General features: G+C 42.9%; 1 protein-coding gene across 1 annotated transcript in view; it reads left to right on the top strand.

Moving 5' to 3' along the window:
• Positions 1 to 381: 381 nt before the first annotated feature.
• LOC127214301 (FH1/FH2 domain-containing protein 3-like) overlaps positions 382 to 13,187 on the top strand; it is a gene marked incomplete at its 5' end in the record, with an annotated part of 35,122 nt that continues 22,316 nt past the window's right edge. Inside the window, 5 exon segments of the mRNA XM_051174696.1 lie at positions 382 to 573; positions 3,201 to 3,293; positions 3,295 to 3,372; positions 9,820 to 10,002; positions 12,873 to 12,992. Of these exon segments, the coding sequence (XP_051030653.1) occupies positions 382 to 573; positions 3,201 to 3,293; positions 3,295 to 3,372; positions 9,820 to 10,002; positions 12,873 to 12,992 (666 nt within the window).

The raw sequence follows: 13,187 nt of genomic DNA on the forward strand, positions 1-13,187 counted from the left end.
AGCACTGGTGGCCTCCTGGTCCTTTGGTGGGGGAGGGGGGAAAGAGGATAATCTTTTCACACTTCACACTTCGACATGGAAAGTTCTCGTTTGAGAACTAGGTACCCAAAAGCTGCTCAGGAAATAAGATAGTAAAGAGGGGCAATAAATAAATCTGTTATGACAAGTAGCCAGTGGGAAAAGAGGAAAATAGAACTAACTGTTAATGCCCAAATGTCAGGAGACTGACTGAGAAAAGGATCAGGGTTGGAGGCCAGCTTGGGCTCCAGAATGAGGTAGAAGACTACCTACCAAAGTCTTATCTGTGAAAGTAAATCAGAACAAACAAAACAGACTGTTGGAGAATAGACTGGTACCTAAGTCTCTCCTGCCTGTGTTCAGGTTGATCTCACTGTCCACTGGTGTCTTGGGACAACTGTCAGCAGAGCAAGAAGAGAAGGTCTCCTCCGGTGTGGCCTTGTCCTTCTCACTGTGCCTCTGTCCCTGCTTGACCTTTCTCTCCGAAGGGAGACATCAGTGAATCCTCCACAGTCCCGCTGCTCACTGCCGCGTTTGACTTTATTTCCTGCTTTGGTAACACGCTCGCTCGCTGTCCTTCTCTTAGGTTAGATTTTGGTTCAGGGACTTGAGTCTTGTGAGGCTGACTGGGCTGGGCCAGGGGCCCTCCCCTTCCCATGCTGGTGTGTTACACTGCTCTTTACACCTCTGCTGTCTCAGCCCCCCCCCACACTGACTGGCTCAGTAGTGCACAATGCTCCATAATCACCCACAAAGAGACTATTAGTGCTTCACAAAAGAATAATTGGTGACTGGAGAGGTGGCTACGCCAGTTAAGAGTACTTGTTGCTCTTTCAGAGGGCCTGGGCTCACAACCATCCCTAACTCCAGTTTCAGGAAACCCAATGCCTTCTTCTGACTTCCAAGGATACCAGGCATACACATGGTAGGATACATACATGCAGGCAGAGCATTCATAATACAATAAATACATGTGAAAACATTTTAAAGAATGTCATTGACTCTAAAGGAATGTGGTCTTTTATTAATTTTAGAATGGATTTTTAAAATCCTATTAGAATTTCAATAGAATTACTATTTTTTTTTTTTTTTTTTGAGATGGGCCCGTCAAGGTTCTCTAATATAACAGAACTGATCAGATGAAATGTGTTCCTACTGCCCCTTCCCAGGGCTGAGATGTTCTCAGTTGCTCCCTTCATGAAGAATGTATTATTCCCAAACACATATTTAAGGACCTAAAGTAAAGATGTAGCAATTGAGTTGGGGGGGGATGTGTAGAAACATAGTCTGCTCCTCCTTTTAGCCCACAGCTCTACTGTTATCCCTGCTGATGGCTCTTCTGCTCCTAGGCTCAGGAGAGCTTCAAAGGAGCAGTTCAGAAGGCACTTGCCTGCAGGGTATGGTCAGGCTGGCCCCAGACGTCTTGCAGGATCTACCTTCATCCAGCCTCATCCCTGACAGCTCCTAGCCTGAAGGCATGGCTTTTTTATCTGCTTGCTTTCTCCCTGGGGCCTGGATGGATCCCAGAGACTCTTGCAGGTATAGTTAGAAATCCAGTTCTTACAGACCTGCCCTTTTCAACACGTAGCAGCTACCCTGCTGTGAGCACCCACCATCACTGGATACATTTTCTTCATGAGAATCACCCTACCCTGACCATCTTTGCCACCCCATGAATGTCCCATAATTCAAAACAGCCATCTTCCCAGATGCCTTGGTACCACAGGAAACCTGAGCAGTGGTAGAGGCTTGCTAAACCTATGCCCCTCCATTGACAGCTCTACATAACTTCCTGAGAGCTGAAGGGAAAAGTGGAGGCAGTCTGCGTCATAGCCTGTGTTTGTCTGTCAGGGCAGCCATAATCCAATACCAAATGACAGTTCTATTTGTTGTTCTCCCAGTTGACTCGAGTTCAGTTCCCAGCACCTACCTGTAGCTCACAACCATCTGTAACTCCTCCAGTTCCAGGGGATCTGACGCCCTCTTGTTAGCTCCACAGGCACCAAGCTTGCACACAGTATGCATAAATACACGTAGGCACACCATTCATACATATAGAATAAATAAATCTAAAAATAATTTTAAACACTATATGCTCAGCGGCTTAAACAACAGAAATTTATTTCTAACAGTACTTGAGGCTGTGGAGTTGAAGATCAAGACGTGAGCCAAGTTTCCTCTGCCAAGGGCTTTCCTCCTGACTTTCAGAGGGCTTCCTTCTCCTGTAAGAACACCAATCCCATTGTGAAGATTCCACTCTTAGCACCTTACCTAAACCTAATTATCTCCCAAGGCCCCTGACCTCTGATACTAGATTCTATCTTTTTGGAAATCAGGGGGCCAACATGTGGATTTGGGGATGGGATATAAATATTAAGTTTGAAAGGCATACAAACAGTTCCAGCCATATGCTAGCCATTACCATGAGGCAGGCCCAAGGTCTGGCTCCATGGGGGCATCCATGCCTTTGAAAGCCACAATACGGGGTCCTATGAGGATGCCAAGACACCTCTGGCTCTCTGTTGTCCTATTTGATGTCTGTTCATGCTTGTCATTCATTCCCTTTTTATCAGCACATGTCCTTTCTTTTCTCTTGGTTGGGAGGCCCTACTCCACCCTCCAGTGGGCAGCTGTATAATGGTTACATGTACAGGAAAGATGGGAGCACTCTGCTGTGATTGGTGCAGGACATTTGGATAGTGAGGAAGGCCCTGGAAAGACCCAGGAACCCAAGGGCTGATACAGCATCCACCTTGGATATCCTCATTTGCCTGTACTATGGCCTTTGCATTCACTGTTATGGACACACTGTACACACTGTACATCAGGACATATTCAAACACCTCCCAACACACAAGAAAGGAACCCGAAAAGGGTGGAAAAAAACAGGTTTTGTTCTTGCACAAAATTTTCTCTATTGAAAGAAAATCAATTTTGTTTTGTAATGTGTCTGACTTGTGAAGTTCCATTACTGACCCAAGCTTGGAGGCTACTAAGTAACTAAGCCTTGATTTTCCTCCCTCTTCCCCATTCTCTTTCCTGAGCTGAGTGGCAGCCAATTCTTCTCTGAGCCGAATCTGAGCCATTGGCTTTCTCTTTTAAATGAGGAGTGAGTCTCTGCGTTTAGTAATGGAACCCAGGAAGGATCCAGGATGGTACATTAATCTTTCGATTTTCCTTGTTTTATCACCAAGAAAACAGCTGCAGATGGTAAAAGACAGGAGATCATTGTTCTGGATTCCAAGAGGAGCAACGCTATCAACATCGGCCTGACAAGTGCTGCCCCCTCCAAGGACGATCAAGATAGCCATTTTGAACTTTGATGAGTATGCCTTAAACAAAGAAGGGATTGAGGTAAGGCAAGTTCCATGGAGAATTGTTAGTGTTGTGAAATGTGCATCATATTATTGTACTGAATATTACTTTAGATGGTTTATAACTTTCTTTACTCAACTGGACTCTGAAAGATATTCATGATTCCTAGATGTTTATTCTAGGATGGAGAGACAAGTCACTTTGCCTGTGAAGTTAAGAGCTCTTGACTCACTTATGGACCTCAACTCTAACCAAGTATTGCTTACCTCAGAATGGAAAAAGTTCAACATGTCCTCCATACAAGGATGCTTGGGTCTTCTTCCATGTCATGTCACATGTCTAGGAACACTTATCAATTGCAATCTTCCATTAGGTGCTGAAGTCCACATAAATAATTAAAGACATTGTTTCAATCTTATAAAAAGAAGTAATTTGCGGCTAGGGTTACGGCTTACTTACCATGAGCAAATCCCATTTTGATCCCTCGCACTGCATAAGGTGGGTATGATGGCACTAGCATGTAGTCTCAGTGCTTGATAAGTGGAGCCACAAGGATTAAAGAGGTGCAGGGTCCTCCTCAGTTGTATAGGGGCCTTGAGGCCAGCTTCGGTTACATGAGACCCTATGTCAAAAACTAAAACAAACCAGAGATATGCTTTGTTGGATCTTATTGTTGTTGTTTGTTTGTTTGTTTGTTTGTTTGTTTGAGATAGAGCCTCTCTGTATATCTCTGGTTATCCCGGAGTCACTCTGTAGATAAGGCTTGCTTTGAACTTATGGAGATCTGTCTACCTCTGTCTCCCGAGTGCTGGGATTAAAGGTGTGTATCACTACCACCTGGCATTTCTTGGATCATCTTGAGAACAGAGCAAGCCAACTGAGGCTTTCATGGTTGCTGATCTGTTGAAGGTCGAGAAAGATGAGAGGTAGATGGCCCAGTGGAGCATATTTCATGGGCTATGCCACAATTCTTGTTCCTGCACATGGGCAGCGGAGATGGCATACAGTACAGGCAAGGTTAGGAGCCCATAAGGCTAGGCATACCTTTGCACTTTGAGAAGAAGAGACAAGCACAAGAAAAACTATCTACTGAAACAAGTACTTGGTTGAACATACAGTATCCTTGCCAAGTTCATGCCCATTCAGGAAGTGACCTTGCTTGGAAAGACAGTGCGTTATTAATGGATGGGCCATCAGTCTTCTGACTGGTATTCCTAAAAGAGGAGGGACATTTGGATACAGATAGGTGGGAGTGCCACTTGAATCAGAGAACACACAGGGAGATTCACAGATTGAAGTCCATGTGATGACAGAAACAGAAATTAGAGTGACACACTTACAAACCAAGGGATGCCAAAGATTTTGTTGAGCATCAGAAGAGACAGTAGTTAAAAAGGAGGAGGAGAAGGAAGAGGAGGAGAAGTAGTAGTCGTAGTAGTCGTAGCAGCAGCAGCAGCAGTAGAAGTAGTAGTAGTTAAGAGGCAAGGAAATGTTCTCCTCTCCAGCCCTCAAAGAGAAAGCATGGGGCTTTGCACAACCTAGATTTTGGGCATTTACATTGTGGTTTTTTTTTTTTTTTTTTTTTTTTTTGGTGTTGTTGTTTTGTTTTGGGTTTGGGGAGAGGCGTTGAAACAGGGTTTCTCTGTGTAGCCCTGGCTGTCCTGGAACTAGCTCTGTAGATCAGGCTGGCTAGTGGTACCTACTGTCCCCCACATTGACCCACCCCCAGAAATGTCTCCACACACTCTTAACTTCCCCTAGGGAGTGAAAGCATTCCATCCAAGAACCCCTCATTGAAGCTAACTCCATAACCTAGCAGTATGCATATCCCTCAGCTGTTCTCAGGCATAGCTGTGAAAACCATGGAACCAGACCTCTTGTAGAATGTGAAATGCATCTCCTCTTCATGATGCCAGTCAACCTAGGGGTATAGAAGATCTATACTCATGTGCTAGAAAGGATCCAAAGCTTGTCCTGGACTCTTGTTGTTGAACAGTTAACATGAAACTGAGAAGAAAAAGCAGTTGTCAACATACAGACCCTTGCTAATAAGATTTGCAGCTAATGCCCACAGGCCTTCAGCCAGACTGTCTGCTTCCTGGATACACACATTATGTCACAGAACTGCAGCTTCATAAGGCCATTGGCAAGCTCTGTGTACCAAAACACAATTAGGATGTATTAAATGACATCCTGTGCCATTGCCTAGCAACTCACGGCATGGATCTGGATTTGTCATACAAACCTGAGTAATTAACTGCATTAAGGAAGTGGCTTTCAGAAGAGTATTAAACTGTAGGAAGTTATTTTAGGGTCATCTCTAGAGAGCATTCATAATGTTTTTTTTTCCATTAAAATGCACAGAATGATAACAAATGGAAATGGGAAGACATTGCTTTTTTTTTTTTTCCTCCTTTGCTTTTCTGATTTTTAGAGTGTAGTCCACTTACAAGGCAGTACAATACAGTTGTCTTTAATGACATTTAACTCATCTCACTTTGGCTGTCAGACCCAGCATAATCTTAGAAGCAGAAATTTCCTTTAACCATTTGTGCCACAGTATCGTTCCAAGGAGTTGCTATTGCTAAAGGCATGGCCTTAGCTGGCTTCATAGGTGCTGGGCATAGGTGAGTCTGCTCATGGGCTGTGTAGCTGGCTCAGGGAGCCAGAATGCTCTGATGATGGGACACAGCTGTCCCCTTAGAGTTTGCATCTGCAGGTGAGTGTCCATGAATAGTGGAGCTCCTGCTAGGACATGAGGGCAGCCCCTAGCAGTTCTGTAGCTCTGCTTGGGGAGAACTTCGGCCTCTGCTTCAGCAAATCATCCCATCTATGCTGAGCACAATAACCTCTTGCCCCAATGTGTTGCCTCCATGTGCTCGTGTGAATGGCAGGAGATACCTTCAGAGTCCTTCAGGGGGTTGATTTAAGCTGTATGAGAATACGTGCAGGGATAGAGCCCATTTTCTCAGAGTACACAAACTGTTAACACACTAACCCCAGACAAACTTTCCCTAGTCCCTGATGCTGAACCCAAATCCTTGTAGTAGATTCTTCATTACCATAGCTAGGGTTACGTCAAAAACAAGTAAAACCATTACTGCTGTATCTCATCTGCACGAAAATCAAATGGCCAAACTCAAACTAGCATTTAGGTCCACAACAAAGGATATATTGCATTTTTTTGGATAGCACTTTGTGCTACAAAAACAAATATAGTTGTCGCAATACAAGGACAATGTCTAGAACAGTGGTTCTCAACCTGTGGCTTGTGACCCCATAAAAAAAACCTCTATATTTGAAAATATTTACATTATGATTCAAAACAGTAGCAAAATTACAGTTGTGAGGTAACAACAAAGACAATTTTATGGCCATGGGGGATCACCACAATATAAAGAACTGTATTAAAGGATTGCAGCATTAGGAAGGTTGAGAATCACTGGTCTAGAAGGAATTAAAAAAAAAAAAAAACAAAACAAAATAAAACAATAAAACCAATTGGGTTATTATGTTTTGGTCTTGTTGGATGATTCTTTCCCTACAAAACCAAGTAGTAATTCAAAGTATCATCAAAGAAACTACGGATGTGGCAAGAGTCTGACTTAAACCCTGCTTGTGTTCATCTGTATCATCCTGGAGGAGGAAAGGACCACCAGCTCGCAAGAGGTGGCTCTGACCTACGGAGCCACTGTCCTGTAGTCTCACTGACAGTGATGCAAGGAATAAGAAAACGAATTAGAAAACGGTGAGCTCAGAATCGTCCACAGTGAAGAAATGGTTCGAATTAGAGAAGTAAAAGGCAAAGAAAACATGTTTGGGACAAAGCGACAAAACTTGCAGGAACATGTCTCCTGAAGGCTGGCTACAAAAGGTGTTGGCAAGTTTTGTTTTCAAATTCCTGCCTTGCCTTGAACAATTTAAGCATTGTGAAAATTAAAGTACACATTTATGCTAAGTACTTTAAAAACTAGTTGAGTTCCAACCATAGATGCTTTCAAAGAGTGTCATCTGTTTGAACTGTTTGGATAAGTGTTTTTTAAACACTATGTTTGTGGACAGTGTGACCCAGAGAATTTTGGCTAAATCCCTCTGATAATCAAATTCTGCCCACATAGCCTCATCCTGGAGCCACAGTGGAGAACAGCTTGGAAGGAGATGGGTCTGAGTGTTTGCCAGGTGTCACCTTCTGCAGCCTCACTCTGACTGCAGTTTAGAATGTGTACTTCTGATGAGCTGAGGCCAGCGCTCCCTGCCTGTTCCCACTCAACAAGTTCAGGGCTGCTTTTGCCCAGACACACCCAGCTGTACCATTGTGTTAACATGTGCATATTTAAAAGCTGCTGTTAACTTTATAGTCATGATTTTTTAAAAATTTGGAGTCAGTATAGTATAAAGTTAATTATTTTGGTAGGCTGTTCTAGTGTTGTAAAAATGTATCTGAATCCCTTCAGTCTGGATTGAAGTAGTTCCATCTCTGTGCTGCCCTTCTGTAGTTCCCTGGCAGGCAGAGATGCATTTTCCATCACTGTGCTGTTCTGGTTTTAAGACTGTCATGTGGAATCGCACAGTGTAGAGCCTGTAGAGATTGGCATCTTTCACTCAACATGACAGACAACCTTGAGACTCACCAGAGTCTCATAGGCTCTAGAGTGTCTTGATGTTACCACAGAGCAGTGTTTCATTTTGGGGATGTACCACAGTTGGTTTACCTGTTTCTCCACTAAAAATATTTAACTTGTCACAGACTTGGGCTATTACACATAGAGCAATTGCAATTGTTTTAATAGTTTCCTGTGACTACCGGGTTTCATTGCTCTAGATTACATACCCAGGAATGGAATGTCAGTGTCATAGGGGAACATCTATGTTGATAAATTGCATCTTTTTTTTTTTTTTTTGTCTACCATGGGTCCACAAGATTTCCCAAAATTTGTATGGTGTTAAATTTCCATAACCCATTTTGAGTTTCTTTATGTAGAAAGGAGAATTACATTGTGGTTCATTATTTTAATATGAAATCTAGTTGTTTAAACACTACTTGTTGGAAATTCTATCCTCTCTCTGTTGGATAGTCTTTTGTCACAATTAATGGACCATATTTGTGTGGTCCATTTCTGTACTGTTCTCTCTCTCTCTCTCTCTCTCTCTCTCTCTCTCTCTCTCTCTCTCTCTCTGTGTGTGTGTGTGTGTGTGTGTGTGTGTGTGTGTGATTCTACAGCTCTTCAAGTTGGACAAAGTTATCCTTCCAAGGTCACCTTTTACAACTCTCCATGGTTGTTCCATGTCTTCATCACTACAAGGCTTCTAGAACCAGCTTGTCTGCTTCTACACAAAATCATGTTGGTCTTTTGGTTTGGAACTGAGTTAAGCCTATAGATCAGTCTGGTGAGACAGCACCCTGACTATAAATCCTAGCCTATAAACATGGTATTCCACTCCAGTGATTTATACCTTCTATGGTGGTTTTCATTAGCATTTTAAAATTTCTAACATATATAGAGCTTATAAATTCTTTATTAGATGTGTCACTTGTATATTTCATCATAAATAGCACTTTGAAATTTTCTCATTACTATGTAACAATAAAGTAGGTTTTGTGTATTGGCTATGTGTCATGAATCCACTTTTGTGTTTTAGAAATATTTTTGTAGGTGTTTATAATTCTTCTTCTTCTTCTTCTTCTTCTTCTTCTTCTTCTTCTTCTTCTTCTCCTTCTCCTTCTCCTTCTCCTTCTCCTTCTCCTTCTCCTTCTCCTTCTCCTTCTTCTTCTCTCTCTCTCTCTCTCTCTCTCTGTGCTTCTTGTGTGTATGTGTGTAGGGGAGGAAAGAGTTCCCATACAGTGTTAAGATAGGAATAATGAAGATAGATAATAATTTTTTCACTCTTAAAATTGTAATGAATTAAGTATTTGAAACTGTAAGAATCAATCTGATTTTAACATCCTTTGTCCTCTTGGCATTCCGCAATTGGCCTTTACCAAAAACAAATAGAAGTAGAAAGTTAATACTGTTTTCATCATTATGCATATATATATATATATATATCATTTTTTCCTAAGTCAGACTTGTGTTTGATATTAAAATATTATTTATCTATGAGTTTTGGTTAAAATTACAATTAATACAGAGAAGCCAACCTGACTTTTTGTGAATATTACTTTTTGTAATCTATTAAATAAGTTCATGAGATGTGCAACAAAGTGCACATTCTTGACACATGTTGCTGTATCTCCTAGGGAGTGGGAGGCTGTTCTCTAATATTCTATCTTTTTTATTCTCACTTTTCAGCCCCTGGCATTGCCTAGAATGCCCTTTATGCCCTAGAAGGCCTGGAGCAGGGTATTTAAAAGTTTACAGGTTTTCATAATATAACACCTGCCTATTATTTAACTATCTGCTTGTTTTACTATCATAACAGAAATTTGAAAATGTTGCAGGAGCAGAGTCCATTACTGAGAATTATTATATCACCCTATCTTTCTAGAAAATTCTGACCATGATTCCAACCGAAGAGGAGAAGCAGAAAATCCAGGAAGCTCAGCTGGCTAACCCTGACGTGCCCCTGGGCAGTGCTGAGCAGTTCCTCCTCACGCTGTCCTCCATCAGTGAGCTCTCAGCTCGGCTCCACCTCTGGGCATTCAAAATGGATTATGAAACCACAGAGAAGGTAGGCAGGCCATAGGAACTCCCACATCCCAGTGTGGAGACCAGTGGTTTTACAGCCGGTGGCTATTAAGCTGGTAAAGCCTCATTCTTGACACAGAATTTGGAGGGTGAGCTGATGGTGATGGTGTCATAGCTCACACTGGGTGGTGCGAACTGCATCTGAACTAGGTGTTGAGCACCTTCCTGACACAGCCTCAGATCCTGACTATAGGCAGCAATCAAGTGTTCAGTTATCAAACCTTATCAGACTGCATTTTCCCTGTAGAAAATATAGGAAGGCAAAATGTGGGGGAAAAAAAAACTTCCACCCTTTCCCCTGATGATCATAACCTAAACTGGGACCCATGGTGCTGGCAGCTTCATGGGGACTGGTAAGAGAATCTTAGTAGCTATTTTTCCCATTGTTGTGACCAAATGTCAGGCAGAAACAACTTACGGGAGAAGAGTTTTGTTTGGGTCTCACTATTTCAGAGGGCACAGGCCTTCATGAAGGGAAAGTCATGATAGTGAGTGGGATAGCTCCATCCATCATAGCAGCAGCAGCTTTAGGCAGCAGACAGAAAACTGAATTGTATGGGAACTAAAAGCCAGACACTGTAGTGTGTATCTGTAACCTCAGTGCTGCTATGGTAAAATGGGGGTAGACACAGGAGAATCCTAGGAAGCTTGCAGGTGCAGACACCTGACAGAGGTTATCCTCAGACTCAAATACATGTGTACATTCAGATACACACACACACACCCACACACACACACGCACACACAGAGTTGGGGGAATGGTTAGTTGGGGAAGGTCCTAAGGCCCCTCTTAAATAGCAAGTGGAAGACATAGGCATCCTTCCTGTACTGGGTGTGTTGTATGACTTCACTAGGGAGCTATGAACAAATGTCTATCTACCCCAGATAGCAACAGCAGACCAAAGAAGTCTTCCACCCTGGCCTAACTTAGTGAACCAGAGTTCGTCAGGGTTACTTACATGAGGGTGGGTCAGGGGTTACTTAAAGAACATAGATAGGGGCTGGATAGATGACTCAGCAGTTAAAAGCACTGGCTGCTAGGTTCAATTCCCAGCACCCACATGGCAGCTCACAACTCTCTGTAACTCCAGTGCCAGGGGATCTGACACCTTCATACCAATTCATATAAAATAAAGATAAATTATTTTTTAAGAGGTAACACAGATAACTCAGAGGGAGCTATAGCACCATAAAGCCCATCCCAGCATGGGCATTCCTGGAGGGCCCTGCCCAACACCAAGTTGCAGAAAGATAGATCAGTATCCTTTCCCCCCCCCCCCCCCCCCCAGAAGTTGTTAGTACTTATGTAACTTGGGAAGGGGTCTTGAGACTCTTGTATTTAAGGAATTTCCTGACACTTGTAAGTGTTGGTAGCTTCTTGAGTCCCTGTTAGAGGCAGTACTTTGATTTGGGAGGAGACATTACACGACAGGTCCGTGGGATGCTTTTGTGAGCTGAGTAACTGTAAGGGGCTTCGTACCAGAAGAGGTAGAGACTGAAGCCCGGAGGGGTCACCATGCTGCTGTATTGGAGAATAGCTATACGACAGTGAGTTTGGGAAGTTTGAGGGAAAATTACAGGCTGAGCATGTCTAATACGAAAATTTGAAACCCAAATGCACAAAAAGCCAAAGCTTTTTTAGGGCCAAAATGATGCTACAGTGAAAATTCCATGCCTCACCTTATGTGACAGGTCATAGATGAAGCAAAAGCAGTTAAAAGTGTTTTCAAATATATGAAATTACCTTCTGGCTGTGTCGTGAGGGGTGTGCTATGACATGAGTAAATTTTGTCCTTATACCTCATCTGTGAGATGTCTTAGAGGTATTTTCAGATATTTCAGCATAGGAAACACTTCTGGGCCCCATGCATTTTGAATAAGGGGTCTTAACGCAGTCTCCATCCATGGAATCAAGCAGGAAAGAAGAAGACACCCCGAGGACTGCTGGGTGTAACTCCATTGTGAAAGCATTTGGCACATTTAGGTGATTTTTAGCAAAGTGAGATGACATTGGAGGAAATGATGTGTGACTAGCTACGGTTGGGGACTGGCAAGGCAAGGCTGCTGGAGAGACTACAGTTGAAGCCCTTCATTTTGGGGATCCAGGCAAGTGAAGGACTTCATAGGTTGAGGCCAATGAGGCTGCAGAGCAGATCAAATGTCTGTGGCTTTCAGACGTGCAAAATCCAAAATCCCCGGACTTTATGCGCCCCGAGTAAGCTATGAATATACCTCAACACAAATTCTTAAATGTATTTAAAACATGGAGCTGGGGTTTTGTAACCAAATTATATGGTTCTTTACTGTAAACTTTGTAGATGACAATGCCATGTCACAATGTCAAAATATTGGACAGACCTATGTAAGTAACAGGCCAAGAGGTGACCAGCGTGGAGGGCCTAAAGGGACAGGAGGAAACCGTGGTGGCCAGAGACTCTGAGCATGCAATGAGTACAGTCATCTGCCCGCAAAGGGAAAAAAAAAAAAAAAAACCCAGCAACAACAAAGAGAAGGCTGTGGTCTGGCATTGAGGGATCATGGAAGGAAAGGTGGCCTCGGAAGTCAGCCAGGCTGGCATGGGAATGGGGGAGTGGTGAAAGGGGGTCTAAGGGTCCTGCTTGCACTTGGAAGTTACAGAACCAAGGCTCCTCACTGTGGTGTCCGGGAGTAGATTTTTCTCTGCTGCCTTTCAATAACTATCCATATCTTGGACCAAATGCCTATCACACACCTTATCCTGTGCTACGGAGAACTCTACTGGTTATTGTTGCAGACTACACAAACCTGGAAAGGAAAAAAAGGAAACCAAGATATGTATTCTTTCTCATCTTCTGCTTTCTTTTTATCTGAAAGGAAGTGGCCGAACCACTTTTGGACCTGAAGGAAGGAATAGACCAGTTGGAGAACAATAAAACTCTGGGCTTCATCCTGTCCACTCTCCTCGCCATTGGGAACTTTCTAAATGGAACCAATGTAAGATTTCCCCAGTCCCTTACTCCCTGGCCTCCTTTAGCACAAAGTCTCTGCTGTCATTACCAATGGATCTGTACCCTCGATTGATTCTTTGAACCATAGTGCAACACGCAGATTTTGTGTCTTTTTGCTGAAAATTCAAAGCTTTTGGTCCTTGTAATATCAGGGGCCATTCATTTGAATATGAACTCTTCT

This window comes from Phodopus roborovskii, unplaced genomic scaffold (assembly GCF_943737965.1).
Source record: "Phodopus roborovskii unplaced genomic scaffold, PHOROB, whole genome shotgun sequence".
In the NCBI taxonomy this organism is placed as follows: domain Eukaryota; kingdom Metazoa; phylum Chordata; class Mammalia; order Rodentia; family Cricetidae; genus Phodopus; species Phodopus roborovskii.